Genomic DNA, 18,603 nt, shown 5'->3' with positions numbered 1-18,603 from the left:
TTTTGTTGGTAGTGCCAGTTTATAACAATTATTAGTTAACACTAAGTTGTCAACACTTCGGAAAAAATAAATAATTCGTCGTTACACTCCATCCTTATGATCGCTTTCTGCAGGACTTTTACAGGCTTTTCCCAAACCACTGAAGTGACGTCGACGTCCGGGTTAGCGGTAGCATTAGCCATCAGGCAAGTGTTATTTAAATAAACTCCTGATGTACTTACAAACTTTCCAACGCCTCGTTTTATGAGTCCAGAACCTGTTTGTACGACTGTAGAAGTTTGGTGCCATTCTGGGCATTATTAGTGCGGTAATTTACCAGAAACAGCCTTGGATCCATTAGCGCCTGCACTAAACCATCCAGCTGATATCTCTAAATAAGCTCTAACTTTAATAATGTTCCACCAAGGGAATAAAGGCTTCTGGGGGGTGTTTGGCTCGAGGTCATGGTGCAAAGGACCCTAGGTTGATTTAAAATCAAACATCACTTTAGGCCACTAGTGTAGTGGATCGAGGAAGAGTCCATACTTATTTTACTGTTATTTGACAGTCCTCAGAGTTTATCCAGAGTTTATTCCTCGGAGTGAAGCTGCTGGAAGAGCCTGATTCAGACGCTCGGTGGTTTATATGCTCTGACTAGCCTGTTGTTTTCAGATCACAGTTAAATTTCCCCGGAAGAGCCTCCAAACACAAAGACGGCTCAGAGACGCGCACAGAATGTCATTGTTTTCAGACACTCGATACCAGCGCTGGTTTGGCTCTCGCATCTCACGTCTATAACCCTCGCTGCTCTACTCATATATTACATCATCTACCAACATTTATTAACTTCTCATTTAACTAGCGTTTAGTATTCACTAGGGGTGTAACGAGACCCTCATGTCACGATTCGACACATATCACGATGCTGAACTCACGATACCATATTATTGCGATACTCCAAGACATAAAAGGTAAAACTGTTGATTAAAATGCTAACTTTGATATTACACTGGTGTGTAAATGAATAGTCTTGGACTTGGTGCTGAAACCCAAAGCACAGGACAATAGAGACGCCAGAATAACAATATTCATGATTCTGAAGCTGAAAATACAGAATTATTTTAGACGAATATGATTTCACTCTGACTAGATGTATTTAAAATAATGTAAGCCACTTTTTACTGGTAACATCAGACATTTGGCATTATCAGGACCCACAAATATTCCCCCATTGCATTATTAAACAATATATTCAACATTATATACAGTAGTTTAATGTAGTACTGACACTAAAACTCTGTAAACTTACATTTTTCTCATTTTGGGTGAATTATACACAATACATGTTGCATATTTGTATTGCGATGTATTGTTGCACCCCTAGTTTTCAGCAAAGCAGTTTTACTTCTTAACTCAAGCTTCTGCTGCGCCTCAAAAAAGGTTTGAGGCATAAAGGTGTCGTCTTGTGTTTTCATGATTATTTTTAGAACTATTTTCACCTGGCGGTTTTTGGCTGCGCCGCCGCGTAATTATCACACGCTTGATTGTGTTTGTCTGAGATGAAGATGAAGATCTCCTCAGGCTTTATCTGTGTTCATCGACTTCATCCGTGTGTGAGACACATAATGTTTCCAGTCTGAGTCGCTGCTCAAACACGTCTTGCGGTGGCGGAGAGACTGGCACATGATTCTCTCAGGCTCGACGGCTGTGTGTGCGAGGCCTTTAAAGGTGCAGTCTGTAAGATTGACAACTAGTGGCTGAAATAGGAACTGCAGTCCAATTTTTTAAATATCGTAGATCGTCGTTTCTCCCGCCTCCTCAGACTCGACGCTCACACGGGTTGCCAGTTTGAGCACACACAACAGGAACGAGCACAATGGACATTGAAAATTGGCAACGTGCAGTATCACAGACCAACGCAATATCACACATCCCAGCACGGAAACGCACATTTCAAAGTAAAATAACTGAGTAAAAGAAGTGTTTTTCAAAGAAACGAGTATGTGAACACCGTGTCCTAACTACACGCGACACGAAAAGTATCTTTTCCATGTTAATCAGAGTTTTAATGAGCTGGATGTGCGATTGACCAATCAGAATCAAGTATTCCACAGAGCCGTGTAATAACCGTGTTTAAGCGCCACTGACGCTGTGTGTGAAGACTCACCTCTTTACTGGTTTTGGAGATGAAGGCTTGAGCTTATCAAATTCATCCTTCTCTGCAAAGATCACCACGTTTTCTGGAAAGACAGTGATTAAAGATCAGCGACGTTCTCGTTAATTTCAGATCAGATTTTAAAAACTGCAGTAATGAGATCAAGAATATGAAGAGGGCCAAAATATCAGCCATGAGAACTATATAACCAATATTACAGATGTGAAGGGATTAAATATCTTGGTGGAAAATAGAGCTGCATGATTTGGGGAAAAATCAAATTGTGATATTTTTTTTTTTTTTTTTTTTTTTTTTTATAGATAAAATTAGAGTTTGCAAAAAAAAATATATATATATGTTTGTTTGTCGAGCTGCTCAATTTGGCCAAAATGTTGTGATAAAATGTATATCAATTTGGTTATAAAATAACAACAATAATAACAATAATAATAATGTTAATTATGATAATTATAATATTGATGATAATAATATTACTTATAATAATAATAATAATGTTAATAAAATAATCATAACACCAAAAATGTTAATAATTATAATAATATTAATAATAATAATAATAATAATAATGTTCATAATAATACAATAAAAAGAATTTTCATAATATTAATCATAATAATAATAATAATAATAATATTAACAATCATGTTAAAAATAATAATGATGTTAATATTATTAATAATAATAATACTAATCATCATAAATTGTATTATTATCATCATTATTAAAAAAATATAAAAATGATTAAATAAAATCAAAATAGGAAATATTACTATTGCAATATTTCACTGTAAAATAAAAAAAGTAAAGTATTTAAGAAAAATAATACATTGAATACGTCATTGAATCATTAGCGTGTAAATGAACACACAGTGCATATTTTTATTAAATTAAATTAAATTAAATTGCAGCCGTAGCAATTTAATAGTTGTACCAGCCCTATCATGAGTCTGGTTTTATTTTGATGAATCATGCAGCCCTAATGAATGATATCAACATTTAAAAGCCCTGAAAGTTAAAGATTAAAGCAAAAGAAAAGCAGATGAATGAATGTTACTGTACGTCTCAGCATTAATCCGGGTTCAGACGGGATGAGCGAACACCTACTGTACAGGCGTTAATTCCCACCGGATATTCTCGGTTAAGCCACTTATAATAATACCGTATAATACGTGTAAGATCGAGCTGTAAAGATGAGCGTTCACACTGGCAGAAAACACAACATTAATAGACTTTTGTCATTTCCAGCTCAGATCAGTTTAGTTCAGCAGATCCAGAGCTTTGTCTGACAAACCAATAAATGCAAATGTAGTTGTTTGTATTCTGATCAGGAACTTGAACGCATTAGTGCGTAAACAGCTTACATTTTTAAGAATGCATAATGTATAATGCATAAAGAATTCATAATTCATGCATAAAACTCCAATAAACTTATTTTACTGGACTGCGCTGTTTTTAATGTAAAAAGACGTTTTTGTTCAGAGATGTAAGATTTGAGAATGCATATTTAGAATTTATGTCTAAAAATAGCTATATTTCTTTATTCACTTTGGTTTCGCCATTAATATTAATAATGAAAATGATTCATTATATTTAAGTGCGCTATGTATTTCAACTCGTCTTAAGGCCCGTTTACACCGAGAACAATAACTATAAAGATAATGATAACTATTTTAGTGTCCATATTGTTCTGTTTATTAAAAGCTTCAGGTTTGTCACTATTAATGCTCCAGCTCTTCAAAGCAGGGTGGATTCTGATTGGCTGTCAGTTTTTATTTATTGTTCATCAGCTGGAAAAAAAATAATTCTGAAAGTGATTCCAATGATTTTGTTTCTCTGTGCTGTAATAATAATAGTTGTAGTGTGGACTCCGTTGTTCTTTATCGTTACATTGATCGTCCTTGGTGTGAAGCGACTGACTGAACACTAAACGAGCCGCAGTGAGAGAGAGTGAAACTGTCATTTCTGAATGTAATTTTGAGGGGTTTTTCTCCAGGATGAATGTAGAGACGTGTTGAAAACATTCAGTGCCGTCAGCGAGAACGCAACATTCCTGATGATCCCTCTATTATGAGCGCTGGAGGTCTGATGAGCGTTCACCTCGTCCCGTCAGATCCTCTTAAAGGGCTCATGTTCTGCTTTTCTGCATGTTCATCTGTCTTTAGTGTGTATTGTTGCTGTTTGAGCATTAAAAGGTGAGTTCTTCTCTATATCAGTGTCAGTGTTTCTGAACTCCCTGAAACGCCTCCATTGTAGTCTTGAGTTTCTTCCGGGAACGAACACGTCACAATATTCCTCATTTAAATAATTAATACGCAGAATAAAGGGGCGGGGCCTGGTTGAGTTAGTTAGTAGTGTGTTGAAACCAAGCGGCAATCTTCCGGTCTCTCTTGAATCCAACACTGAAGTGACTTAAACTGCAGTTCATCGACTGGCCACTAGAGACCGGCTGCAAAAGAGAGTCAATCCCATAGAGCCGCATGTTAATATGCTCAACTTTACAGCAGAAAAAAGTGTGTTTACAGCCTGGTGCAAAAAGTGGTTTTGGTCTATATAGCTAATTTTACCCTTTATGACGACTGTGAGGGGGGTGAATTTTTTTATAACTAATCCGTTTAAATTATATTAAGCCTTAAAGTTGTGCATAATTAAGGGCGTGTCCACTTGAGTGACAGGTGGATTGCCGCTGATGTCACAACTAGATGTTTGTCTGCTGTCTGTTAGCGTCACGTCACCTCAGCTAATCCACCTTGGTTATCCGGGAGTGACGCGCTGCCAAGATGGCTCCGCCCGGCTCCGCCCACTTTGGGCTTCAAAAATGCTCTTCAGAAACCCACGGGTGATGTCACAGACACTACGCCCATATTTTTTTTACAGTCTATGTTTGAAACTGGCGGTTATGGTAATTAGGGGCGGGACATTTCCCAAACACACTCACAACACACTGCTCCAGCCGACCAATCAGAGGACAGTGTGCTTTTCAGAAGGAGGGGCATCATAGAGACAGGAAGTAAACAGAGCGTTACTGACAGACTGGGAAGAGAGGAGCCGCAACAATGGAGAATATGAGGAAAATAATCAACATTCAAGCTGGAAATGTTATTTTAGCAGTTTAACAGCTACAGATGTCGCCCGGAGTGTCAAGCGAAGCGTTCTCTCACCTTGAACCTCTTTCTTCTCCTCCTGCTTGTTTGTTTGGGCTTCCACAGTCTTTATTATTTGTCCAGAGCAGCATGCTGGGAAAGAAACGTGTTTGGTTAGCTCCACAACACACTGTTGTTCATTAAACGACTGGAGCAATAAGAAAGACTTTGAAATATGGCAATGATCAAGTAAATGTCGAGCAGAAAGCCTCAAACTGTGGTCAGAGTTTCCCTGTGGATGATGAACACACATTATTTATGAGGAACGTTGAGACACACACACACGCACTCACACACACACACACACATGCTCACTCACTCACACACACACACACTCTCACATGTACACACATGCTCACTCACACATACTCACACACATACACACACACTCACACACTCTCACATGTACACACATGCTCTCTCACACACACACACACACACGCTCACTCACTCGCACTCACACACACACACACACACACACACACACACACACACATGCTTACACACATGCACACTCACACACACTCTCACATGTACACACATACTCACACACACTCTCACATGTACACACATGCTCACTCACAGATGCTTGCTCACACACACACAAACACGCTCACTCTCACACACACACACACACACACACACACACACACATGCTCACACACATTCACACTCACACACACTCTCACATGTACACACATACTCACACACATACTCACACACACTCTCACATGTACACACATGCTCACTCACAGATGCTTGCTCACACACACACAAACACGCTCACTCACTCGCACTCACACACACACACACACACACACACACACACACACACACACACACACACACACACATGCTTACACACATGCACACTCACACACACTCTCACATGTACACACATACTCACACACACTCTCACATGTACACACATGCTCACTCACAGATGCTTGCTCACACACACACAAACACGCTCACACACACACACACACACACACACACACACACACGCTCACTCACACTCACACAAACGCTCACACACAGATTCATGATGGATTCGAGAGGAGAAACGCACTACTAAATAATGACATCTTGTTTTGTCACAATAGTTGAATTGTCCTTTTAGAGCTTTAATTTGCCTCATATTTGTTTCTCACACGTTTATTACCCTGAAGCTGCTTTAAAGCAAAGCAAATGTTTTGAAAAGCCACATTTTACACTGTAATAATAATCATAATTTAAAAGACTGATAATTAGTTAACGCTATGCTCCCTCACTATACTGTATAAAGTGAAAAACTGCATTAGATCTAATGGGACATTTCATGTAATTTTACAGTAAAATATTGTTAAATGCACAGGTCACATTTGATTGTTTTCATTGAAATAACTTTCTTCTCATCAGTTATGTCCATTAAGGTTTTATTATACATATGTTGTTAAATTAATGTTTATTGCAACTTTGATTCATCACGTGGTTGTCAGTCGATATTACAAAGGTAAAAAGAGATTTTAGTAATTTAGTAAAATAACATTATTTCAGTTAACGCACTTAACTCTGCACTGGATGAACTGTATGATTGAGTTAAGCGATCTAACCTTGTCCGCTGGGTTTGGCCTTCAGGATGTAGAACATTATGATCATCACTATAGCGATCGCCATGATGAAGATGGTGGACATTGCGATGATGAGGGCCGTTGCGAGATGACCTTGTCCTGTTGGATCTGGAACACAGTAAAAGATTCGATGTAGTTCTAAATTATTGTTTAATCTGATATTATTATTAATACTGAATGTTGCAGCTGCTTTATTAAAGGTGCATTGTGCAATATTAGGAGGATCTGTTGACATGCAATATCATATACATAACTATGTTTTCAGTGGTGTATAAAGACCTTACATAATGAACCGTTACGTTTTTATTACCTTAGAATGAGCCATTTCTATCTAGACATCTGATGGTTCATCACTATGTTGTTCTTCGTGCAAAGAAGCTAGCTAAAGTCAGCGAATAAAACACTGACACAATGATGAACAAGTTACAATAATATTCACAATAACATATCGTTTTACTGAATAATTAAGTGGACATAATTTCTTCATTTGTCTTTGTAAAGAAACCTCATTGCTTAACTGGCTACTCTCTGCTGTCTCAGACGACGATATATTTTCCTGTCAGCCATCGTAACTTCTGTTGGGTGCAATTCACAACATCACCACTAGATGCCGCTAAAAATCACACACTGCACCTTTAAAGCAATTAGGCTGTATGTTACAGTGATTTTAAAGGGGTGGTATAATACCCTTTTCACAAGATGTAAAATAAGTGTCTGATGTCCCCAGAGTGTGTGTGTGAAGTTTTAGCTCAAAATACCCCACAGATATTTTTATATAGCATGTTAAAGTCGTCACTTTTTGAGGGTGAGCAAAAACGCACAGTTTTTGTGTCTGTCCCTTTAAATGCAAATGAGCTGCTGCTCCCGGCACAGGGGGCGGAGACAAAGATGGAGAGACTCAAGAAGAAGTGAAAACGTAGAATACAACATTTCTGAATGGTTAGTTGGTGAATTTATGTAGCTGATGTGTAGTTATCTTCTAGTCATTGATTAGCATATTCTGTTATGATAATCTATAAATCGCGTTCAGGGGGTGGGGTTTATGTAAATTCTAGGGTTGGTGATGTCACTAACCCAGGAGGAATGTGGTGTAGTCTCTACCAGCCGTTTGTTGTAGTCCTTAAAAAGCAATTTCTGTAAAAGCAAATATCTCCCTTTGCTTTGAACTTTGAGCGTTGTAACTTTGCAGATGTTGTTTATGCTCAAACAGCAACATTACACACTAACTAAAGTTAGAAAAGTCAAATCATAATCGACTAAATCTGCTACATTTATATAAAACAGATCGACCCATGTCATCGGAGATCATGTGATCAGTAATTTCCCAGCATGCCTTTACCTTTCTCCGGCTGCTGGAATACAGTGGTGCTGCTGGACGACACACTGGGAGCTTGACCTGATGATGGTGGTGTGGATCGCAGGCCTTTAAAACAACAAGAGTTACTGGTTTAATAACATCACATTCGTTAGATAAAGAGTCAGCAGCAGAGGCGCTCCTGATCTAGAGGTGTCAGAGAAAAGACACAAGCTTTCAAAAGCAGCTTTACTGTTACGTCTATAATGCCTTAGTGCTTTAGCATAGAGAAGGATTTAAATGTTGTTCGGTTTAAATATCACCTTTTTTTCTAGTATAGATTTAAATGTCTTTTAGTTTTGTTTAGTTTTATTAAGAGATTTAAATGTCGGCCATTTTGTTCTAGTAAGCATCAATGAAGACAGGATCGGTTGTCAAAGAGTCGGATGTGTTTAATTTTTTTTTTAACCAAAAACACTCATTAACCATCATTTAAGCGACAATGTTAAGAAATATAGAGCATGGCTTTCATTTCAGTCAGTAAAATCTTTCAGGACGAATTCTTCATGATGTGACGACATTCTTTACTATGGTTGAAAATGACATTTTTCTTCACTTTAAGTGGATAGAGTCTAATTTGATTCAGCATGACATTTACTGTATAACAATCCAACATTAAATATGGCACACTAACAGTCTTAATGGTCTCAAATCTGCCTCTTCAAAAGTGTTTTAATCTACTTTCTCCAGCTCCACGAGTCGCTCGAAGTATTGATTTAATTACGACCAGCTGATCTGAAAAGCAAACAGCTCCCACACGAACAGCACAATTTGTCAAAGTTCTCGTACGTTTGACGTCTTTGCTTATTTCTTTCTCATTGAGAGTGTCAAACACATTGTAAATGAAATAAATGCCGTTCGCTGAAACCCGATCAGTCATTTGGCAGAGAGCTGAGGTCTGACTCGCTCATTATTACGGCTCTAGGGCTGTTCATTAGAATACATTATAAATCTGATGTCACAGGAGAAACATCACTCAACAACATCGTTAAATAAAGCCCATCTCGTCTTTTTAAATGCACATGATCAGACGGTTTCAGCTCGATCGCATTATACGTGACCGGCGACTGAGAACAGCAAAACATGCGACGCTAACAGAGACTTTATGCGCTTTTATTGGAATCACATGTCGGCGTGTGTGAGGTCCGCTGGTGGACGGAGAACGCATGAGTCTCACTCATGTGCAAAGCAAGCAGCAGCAAGTTAATAATCTTTTTATTTCCTCAAAACTCTTAATTATTGGACACAACCTGCGCTGCGGGCGAGCATAATTTGCAGATTACCCGGCGAGTGTGAGCATGTCTTCACCCGAGCGACTCTCTGCATAGTTTCAGAGCTTTAAAAGGCCCGTTTGTTACCTTTTTTTAATTAAATATCATTTCCACCTACTTAATTTCCGTCACCACACAATATAGAAAACAATTAAAAAGGCAGCAAAAACCCCAGGACCGGCGCAGACGTGTTTCAGCTCTCACATTTACACACTGTGTATGCAAAAAAACTGATAATGTGTTGTTTCAACTTAAAGTGTTTGTGCATGACTTAAAATCTGTTGAAATATCCAACTAAACTAAACTGAAGTTAACTAAACTTAACATTTTAAGTCAAGCCAAACACTTTAAGTTGAAACAACACATCATTGCTCATTCTTATGTTAAAGTTTAAGTTGTGATAACTAATCAGAGCAATATATATATTTATTTTTACAGTGCATTTGATATCTTACAAATATTGGTAACACTTTACAATACTTTACATTTTTAAAATGAGTTAGTTAACATGAACTAACAATGAACAACACTTCTACAGCATTTATTAACCTTATAGTTAATGTTAATCTCAACGTTTACTAATGCATCTTTAAAAACAACAGTTATTAGTTAATGCACTGCAATAAATGATGTTCTTCCTCAGTGTTTCTGTCTTGTTTTCCAGCACAAATATCGAAACATTCTTAAATCAAGACATTTACTGGAGAAGCAAAATGACTGAAGATATTCCAAATCATTACAATTAAGCAAGTTTAAGATTAAAACAAGAATAAAATATCTGCCAATGGGGTCATAAAAATAAACGTAATTCAAAGGGAAAACAAGATTCTTTTTCTTACTCCGTTCACAAATATTTGTCTTGTAATGTAAGAATGTTTAGATATGCAGGATGATTATTTGTTTACATTAATTGCATCACTTTACAATAAGGTTTCGTTCAGTTTTCCTCCTTTTCTGAAGGACACATCACAGACTCGCAGTGCAACAAGGCCGAAATCTGGTGGAGAACAAACTGCGATATATATAAAAAAAAGAAAAGAAATTAGCAAAACAAAACAATAAAAAGCCTGGCTCTCTCTCCGTCGGTGAAACCTGGAGTTAATTTGTTCCCTCTCTTCCGCAAACGATGACTTTTTATCCTAAATAAAATCAAAACCCCCAAAACCTAGAATGGAAACCAGACGTCATTATTTACTGCACTAATTCAGCAATGAAAAATACTCGCTGCTACTTTCTGTAATGTTTTAGCGGATTAAACGGCCTTAAATCTGAGTGTTCTGCGCGGGTCGCGAGCGCTTCTGTCACTGCGCGCCTGCGGTTTGTTCCATTCACTCACTGCTTCAGGTATGCGCTGTTAATCAGTGAGTCAACCATGTTATGAACGATCTGCCAAACACTAAACCAAGGCCAAGAGAAGGAAAATAAATCTTAAAAATATTCATGCACCGCAAACGCGCTCGCTGATGGACTCCAGGCGGACTCTTTATTGATGACCTGATATTTGTTTCATTAAAGGAACTCTGGGAACTCTGGTTTTTGGTTCGGTTTGGTTTGGGTTTAGTATTCTGTGTACAGCAAACCAGAGCAGCACTGCAAACAAAAAATGCTTTTCTTACTTAGTATTTTTGTTTCCAGTCCAAATATTAAACATTTCTTAAATCAAGATGCATTTACTAATGATGACACAAGAGATTATGTCCTGTTTTCCAGGGGAAAAAGCTAAATTATCTGCCAGTGGGGTAAGAAAAATAATGTTAATTTAAATATTTTTCATTTAAGCATCAACTCACTTAATTTTGATTCATTCCCCCGGAAAACAGGACATAATATCTTATAGCATTTTACTCATCTAGTAAATGCATCTTGATTTAAGATTTTTTAGATATTTGGACTGGAAACAAGACAAAAATACTAAGTAAGAAAAGCATTTTTTACAGTGAGGAATGTAAGAGTTAATTCTGTGTTTATGCATACAGGAGACAGATGGAGATGATGAATAATGATGAAGGACACTCACACTCCTTGATGTTGCGTGGAGCGTTTTGACAGGAATGACACACCATGCCGTAGATGTTTCGAGGCCGGTTTTCCAGTATGTAGTACCTGAAGGAGAAGAGGTTTATATGAACTCGATAAACTGCTGTTCGTTTCTAAAGAAACACAGAATTAGTGTAAGGTTTAGGCAGGACACGTTCATCACTGTAGCACATTACAATACACAAGAGTTATTCAGACAGACAGATAGATAGATAGATAGATAGATAGATAGAGGGCCCTATTTAACAATCTGAAACGCAAGTATCAAACATGTAAAGTAAATAACTTTGTGGGCGGATCTAAAATGTGTTGGTCTGAAGTCGCTACATCACTCATAGGTGTGGTTTGGGCGTAACGTGAAATAAACCAATCAGAGCATCATCTCACATTCCCTTTAAGAGCAGGCGCGCTTGTTCCATGGCGGATTGCTATTATAACGGCGGATTTGCCAGGAGCGGTTCACAGCCGAGGAGACCGACGTTCTCGTCAGGGCCGTAAAACACAGAGAAGTGACATTGGGGATGGAGAAACACACCCAAATTAGCTTCGGTTAAACAGGTGTATAATAATTTGGGTAAATGTGTAAGCTAGATTTATGCCTATTTTTTCACATCTTCATGGACACCACAGTGATTTCCCTCATGCGGTAATATTTTTCCTTGTAATTATGTATTGTTTGCAAAAATGTGAACTGCTGCGTCTGTGTAGAGTAGAGAATCAAAGTGTATGCACGTTGTGCACACGCTACATTATAGCCAAGCATGCGCCCTTAAAATAGCATCTGAATAACGCGCCACTGACTTTAGACTAGGTTTCTGAGTGGCGGAATTGTTTTCTGAAACTGCAAAATAGCACCAGGGATGTTTGCGCCGGAACACGCCTCCTCTTCTCGCTGAACCGCCCCCGGGAGCGCAAGTTCATTCCCTAGTTTACCGACGTGCGTCTGTGGAGGGAAAAGTCCGCTGTGCGTCGGGTGCAAAATAGGAATGATACATGCGTCCCTGTACAAAGTCAATTGCGCTGGGTGCGAGATAGGGCCCTTATTCTATATAAATAAAATAGAGATTTCTAACCACCAGTGACTCACTTCTAGAGACTCTGAACATTAAACTGAGACACCAGAAAGAATCTGAACATCCAAAACACATTAATGAGCAGCTTTAACATTACGAGATATTGATATACGAGAACAGAGATGTGGACGTCAATCACAGATGTAGAGCCAATCACTTCACTAAAGAGCAACAATATGATTGACTAGTTTTATTATGTGGAACATATCAGTTAATAATTAAATGACCTATAAATAAACATCTATTTAAGGATGTGTTTTTCATTAAAAACATGAAGTGACTAAAAGTTAAAAAAAGGTGAATGATCTTAAAGGGACAGTCCACCCAGAAATCCTCATTCTGTCTTCAGTTATTGAGTTATCAAACCCGTACAAACAGTTTTGGTTCCCATTGACTTCCACTGTATTTTTAGTCCATATAATGGAAGTGAATGGGGACCGAAACTGTTACCAACATTCTTCAGAGAAAGTCATACGGGTTTGCATGAATATGCCTTTAATATTGAAGCCGATAAACGAGAGCAACTAATGAATAGCATCACATGCGTCTGACCTCACAGGAATACTTTCAATAACTGGAGTTTATTCACATATGCATTTAATATGTAAAGACTAGATGAGTCTGAGAACAACTGACAGAAAAGAGAAAACAACACAACTGAGTTCTCGATTAGATTAGTTCTCGAACTCTCATCTTATCTGAAGTGAGCCGAGACGCCACTGATGCCCTCAGACACGAAACACACATCAATGGCCTTCAGATTCAGACCAGCACACACTCTGATCAAAGCCATCATGCGGGACAATCTCAAAGGAAATGTCCCACTATCAGACTTTACGTCCCAGAAAACAGAGCCGGCGAGACTTCCTGAGGCGTCCTACAGAGTCTGTTAAACACACTCAATAATGTGCTTTTAAAAAGCTGCACTTTGTATATTTACATTGAAGCCAATTGAAACCAGACCTTCCATTTTAAGTGGCTACAGCAGCGTGAGGCCGTCACATGTGTGTGAGTGTGTGTGTGTGTGAGCGTGTGTGTGTGTGAGCGTGTGTGAGTGAGCGTGTGTGAGTGAGTGTGTGTGAGTGAGCGTGTGTGAGTGTTTGTGAGCGTGTGTGTGTGTGGGAGCGTGTGTGAGAGCGTGTGTGTGTGTGTGTGTGTTTGTGAGCGTGTGTGTGTGTGTGGGAGCGTGTGTGAGAGCGTGTGTGTGTTTGTGAGCGTGAGAGTGTGTGCGTGAGTGAACTTGTGTATGTGAGTGAGTGTGTGAGTGAACTTGTGTGTGTGAGTGAGTGTATGTAAATGAGCTTGAGTGTGTGTGTGTGTGTGAGTGAGTTTGTGAGTGTGTGTGTGTGTGTGTGTGTGTGTGTGTGAGTGAGTGTGTGTGTGTGTGTGTGCGTGTGTGTGAACTTGTGTGTGTGAGTGAGTGTGTGTGTGTAAGTGAATGTGTGTAAATGAGCTTGAGTGTGAGTGTGTGTGAGTGACCATGTGTGTGAACGTGTGTGAGTGTGTGTGTGTGTGTGAGTGAGTGTGTGTGTGTATGAGTGCGCGTGTGTGTGTGTAAATGAGCATGTGTGTGTGAGTGAGCGTGTGTGTAAATGAGCGTGTGTGTGTGTGTGAGTGAGCGAGCGTGAGTGAGTGTGTGTGAGTGAATGTGTGTGTGTGTGAGCGTGTGTGTGTGAACGTGTGTGTGAGTGAGTGTGTGTGTGTGTGTGTGAGTGAGCGTGTGTGTAAATGAGCGTGTGTGTGTGTGTGAGTGAGCGTGTGTGTAAATGAGCGTGTGTGTGTGTGTGTGTGTGTGTGAGTGAGTGTGTGTGTGTGAGTGAATGTGTGTGTGTGAGCGTGTGTGTGTGAGTGAGTGTGTGTGTGAGTGAGCGTGTGTGTAAATGAGCGTGTGTGTGATTTTCAAATACTTTATTGCTTCACATCAGAGTTTGTAATGTTGTGATTAGTTCGGCTCAAGGCTTGTAACGCTTTAGACTTTCCTGAAATCCCTATGGAAGAAATGAATGTAAAAAACACTTCTGGAACCAACGCCACTGAAGTAGTCGAACACACTCTATTCCCTCTCGATGTCTCTTACCCCGGTAAACACGGTCCGCACTCCGCGTCGCTCTCCAGCGTGCCCGTGGTCAGCACCGTGGCCCGGTACAGCGAGTCGCAGTCTTTGTGCCGACGGCAGATCTCATACTTCCCTTTGGAGAACTTCCCAGCCGGACACACCACGCAGGAATACTCGTCGTCCTTCGTGCCGTAACCACAGCTCTGAAACACACACACACACACACACCTGATCAAATCAGCAGAACTCATGCGTGAAGATCCGCAGGCCTGATCTGTGTCACTACAGGGGTTTAAAAGACATGAAGGGCCAGATCTACTAAACAGAGCGAAATCCCATAAAAGTGCCGACGGGAGTGTAAAGTTCTGCTCAAATTAAAGAACAGACGCAGCCGGATCACTTCCATAATGACCAACACAATCTAATTAGCGTCTGGTTTAAGACAGGCTTTTATTGGGTGGTAAATACCAGTAAACTGACGAGAGCAAACTCGCATGATTCATCAAATCCTCTCCTCACATAAATATTGCGATATAATATAATATAATAGTATAATAACAATAATATCAGCCGCAATAAATAACCCTGTTCTCGCTCTAATTCTTCACCGTGTGTCTTTAGTAAATCCTGACAGTAGTTTTTAACGTTTAAAGAGTGTGTGTGCTGCGAGCTGTTAGTAAATCTGGCCCTTAATATTCAGTAATATTACTGATTTAACTGAACCGAGAACAAAACTGAACGGAATAGAGCTGAATTATTCCAGTTTACAGGGAATGTTCTCAGAACGAGGTTCTCTCAGAGTTATCTGGTCTTTAATAATGTTCTCTGGAAGGTTTTATTTAGATGCTTATCTTTATTTTTTTTAAATGTTACTACTTGTTTCGGAATGTTCAAAGAACATTCAAATGTAACATTCCAATAATGTTTGCAAAATGGAACGTTCCATTTTGGAATGTTCGTCTAACCAAGAAAAAAACATTTTTAAAACATTTACGTTTTGAACATTCAGAGAACGTCTTTCATAACTTAATATGTGGAGCACAAAACCAGTCACATGGGTCAATTTTTTGAAATTGAGATTTATACATCATCTTAAAGCTGAATAAATAATCTTTCCATTGATGTATGGTTTGTTAGGATAGGACAATATTTGCTCGAGATATAACTATTGAAAATCTGGAATCTGAGGGTGCAAAAAAATCCAAACATTGAGAAAATCTCCTTTAAAGTTGTTCATTTATGTTCACGATTGTGCTGCATTCACTCACAAAAATACATGTTTTATATATTTACGGTAGGAAATTTACTAAATATCTTCATGGAACATGATCTTTACTTAATATCCTAATGATTTTTGGCATAAAAGAAAAATGGATAATTTTGACCCATACACTGTATTGTTGGCTATTGCCACAGATATACCCGTGCGACTCGAGACTGGTGACGTGATCCAGGGTCACATATGAACATTAACAAAATGTTATTAGAACATATTTTTGACACTATTTATCCACATTGATCTGAAACGACACTTTTTTGAGCGTATTTACGGCAGAATTGGTCTCATATTTGATGAAGTTTGCATCATTGATTCTGTATAAAGCGCTGTAGAAGTAAAGCTGACTTGATCTGTGACGCTGTAACTGACGTGACCTTCAGAAAGAGTCATTGCACTTCACTAAAAACCCAGTTGGTTTTAATCAGTAAATATTCACCGCTAAAGACTCGACCTGCCAACTCTCCTGCGCCTGTAGTGTAATGAAAAACACGGATGATGAAACATCCCACCCGCGAGTGCGGAGCGTTCGGCTCCGACCGCATTCATATTAGATCTGGAGACGTTCTGCTTTACATATCATCGCATTTCATAATCCAGATCCAAAATCCACTCAATCTTTATTCTGATTATATTGCACATGCTAGAATAATAGTGCAGCGATGGAAACTCTGAAATCACAGAGATGGAAATCTGGGAATGATGATGCAGGGACCAAAACATGTGACACACACACACACACACACACACACACACACACACACACACACACACACACACACACACACACACACACACACACACACACACACACACACTTTTCCTTCACGATCCAGCGCAAATATCTAAACCTTCTTAAATCAGGATAAATTTACTGGAGAAGCAACATTACTGAAGATATTAACACTTTACAATAAGGTTCATTAGTTAACATGAACTAAGACTGAACAATAATTCTACAGCATTTATTAATCTTAGTTAATATTAATTTCAACATTTACTAATACGTTATTAAAATCAAAGGTTGTATTTGTTCAAATTTAGTTAATGCGCTGTGAACTAACATGAACAAACAATGAACAGCTGTATTTATATTAACAGACATTAACAAAGATTAATAAATACAGTAACAAATGTATTGCTCAATGTTAGTTAATGCACCTTATTGTAAAGTGTTACCGTTAAGCCTTATTTACTGAAAAATGGATCAACATTAAGTGAGTTTATGTCTAAAACAAGAACAAATGGACAAAACAAACAATAATACTGAGGAAGAACATCATTCTTTTGCAACTCCTCCATGTAATATGCTTCAAATCTTATATTTCTTTTGAAGCGGAGCTGTCAGGACTCTGATGAAAGCTTCGTCTGAACGTCTCCCGAGGCCGCTCCAGCTTTACTATTATTTTCTTGTCATTTGTAAATGTTCTCGTCAGTGCTGGAGCGCTGAGCTCTTAATTAGCGTAATGAGTGGATGATGCGTCTTTGGTGGGCAGAGGTGAAGCTCTTTGTTCTTTTGGCCTCCAGTATCGATTATGAAGAGAAAAGCAAAGATAAAAGAGATTGAGATGTTGGTACTCGACATCTGCTCCGGTTTAAGACTTATTGAAAAGCCCTGACATTTACCCCCAACATGCATTCGCTCCAGTTTATTGACTTTTGAAAGAACACACACACACACACACACACACACACACACACACACACACACACACACACACACACACACACACACGCGGTCTTTTATCTCCTCCGACTGAATCGAGATCATCTTTGTCCCGAGGGCTCCAGCGTTATTGAATTGTTCAGGAATGCAGTGCCTTTTACTGTTGTAATAGTTTTTAAATGATTAATTTTTTTCAGTTCCGTATTTTTCCCGGGAAATAATTCGCACCGGGACAAAAATTGCATTGTTGAGAAAACAACATCAACAACAACAAAAAAAACCCATTTAAGTGGCATCAGTGTATAAGTGATATTTTATTATTACATTCAGAAATAATGTAAACTACTGACAAAAAACTAAAAATATTTCCAAACATTATAAACACTTTAAACGTGTGTTTTCCACTCGCTCCACAAGCGAGCCATTGAATTGAACTGTAAATCGGTAACGCTTTACAATAAGGTTCATTAGTTGACACGATCTAACAATGAACTGTTGAACTGTTTTATTATCTAATATTAACAAAGATTGATAAATACTGTAATGAACAAGGAACAATGCATTAGTTAATGCATGAGCTAATGTTAAATAATGAGACCTTATTGTAAAATGTTACACATAAATTATAGTATAATGAAAAAGTGTTTATAAATGGCAAGCCTAAACGCATTTATTTAAAGCGAAACTCAAACTAGTGGCGTGTGTAAAATGTGTTATTAAAATAAGCTTGGGCTCTTTGTGTGTGTTTTACGTGTTTGACATTAATTGCATCATATAAGTCAGAGCATGATTCAGTTTTTAACACTTCTCTTCAAAAGTTTTGGGGTCGGTAAGATTGTTTAATGTTTTCGAAAGAAGTCTCTTCTGCTCACCAAGTGATCAAAAATATTTTATTTTTTATATTATTACAATTTAAAATAAATGATTTCTATGTGAATATATTGTAAAGTGTAATTTATTCC

The 18,603-nt window shown here is 38.4% G+C and overlaps 1 protein-coding gene across 1 annotated transcript in view; it reads right to left on the bottom strand.

The window, feature by feature from the left end:
* The window catches only part of edar (ectodysplasin A receptor), a 46,374-nt gene that overhangs the window by 4,617 nt on the left and 23,154 nt on the right, over window positions 1–18,603 (bottom strand). The window contains exons 4-9 of the mRNA XM_084421573.1: window positions 14,721–14,902; window positions 11,551–11,636; window positions 8,248–8,331; window positions 6,891–7,016; window positions 5,314–5,388; window positions 2,147–2,219 (exon numbers count right to left, since the gene is read on the bottom strand). Coding sequence (XP_084277699.1) covers window positions 2,147–2,219; window positions 5,314–5,388; window positions 6,891–7,016; window positions 8,248–8,331; window positions 11,551–11,636; window positions 14,721–14,902 — 626 coding nt within the window. The remainder of the gene's footprint in view (window positions 1–2,146; window positions 2,220–5,313; window positions 5,389–6,890; window positions 7,017–8,247; window positions 8,332–11,550; window positions 11,637–14,720; window positions 14,903–18,603) is intronic.

The sequence above is a fragment of the Rutilus rutilus genome (genome assembly GCF_951802725.1).
Source record: "Rutilus rutilus genome assembly, chromosome: 10".
Lineage (NCBI taxonomy): Eukaryota > Metazoa > Chordata > Actinopteri > Cypriniformes > Leuciscidae > Rutilus > Rutilus rutilus.
The sequence above is the reverse complement of the archived record's forward strand: the minus strand, read 5'-3'. Positions and strand labels throughout refer to the sequence as shown.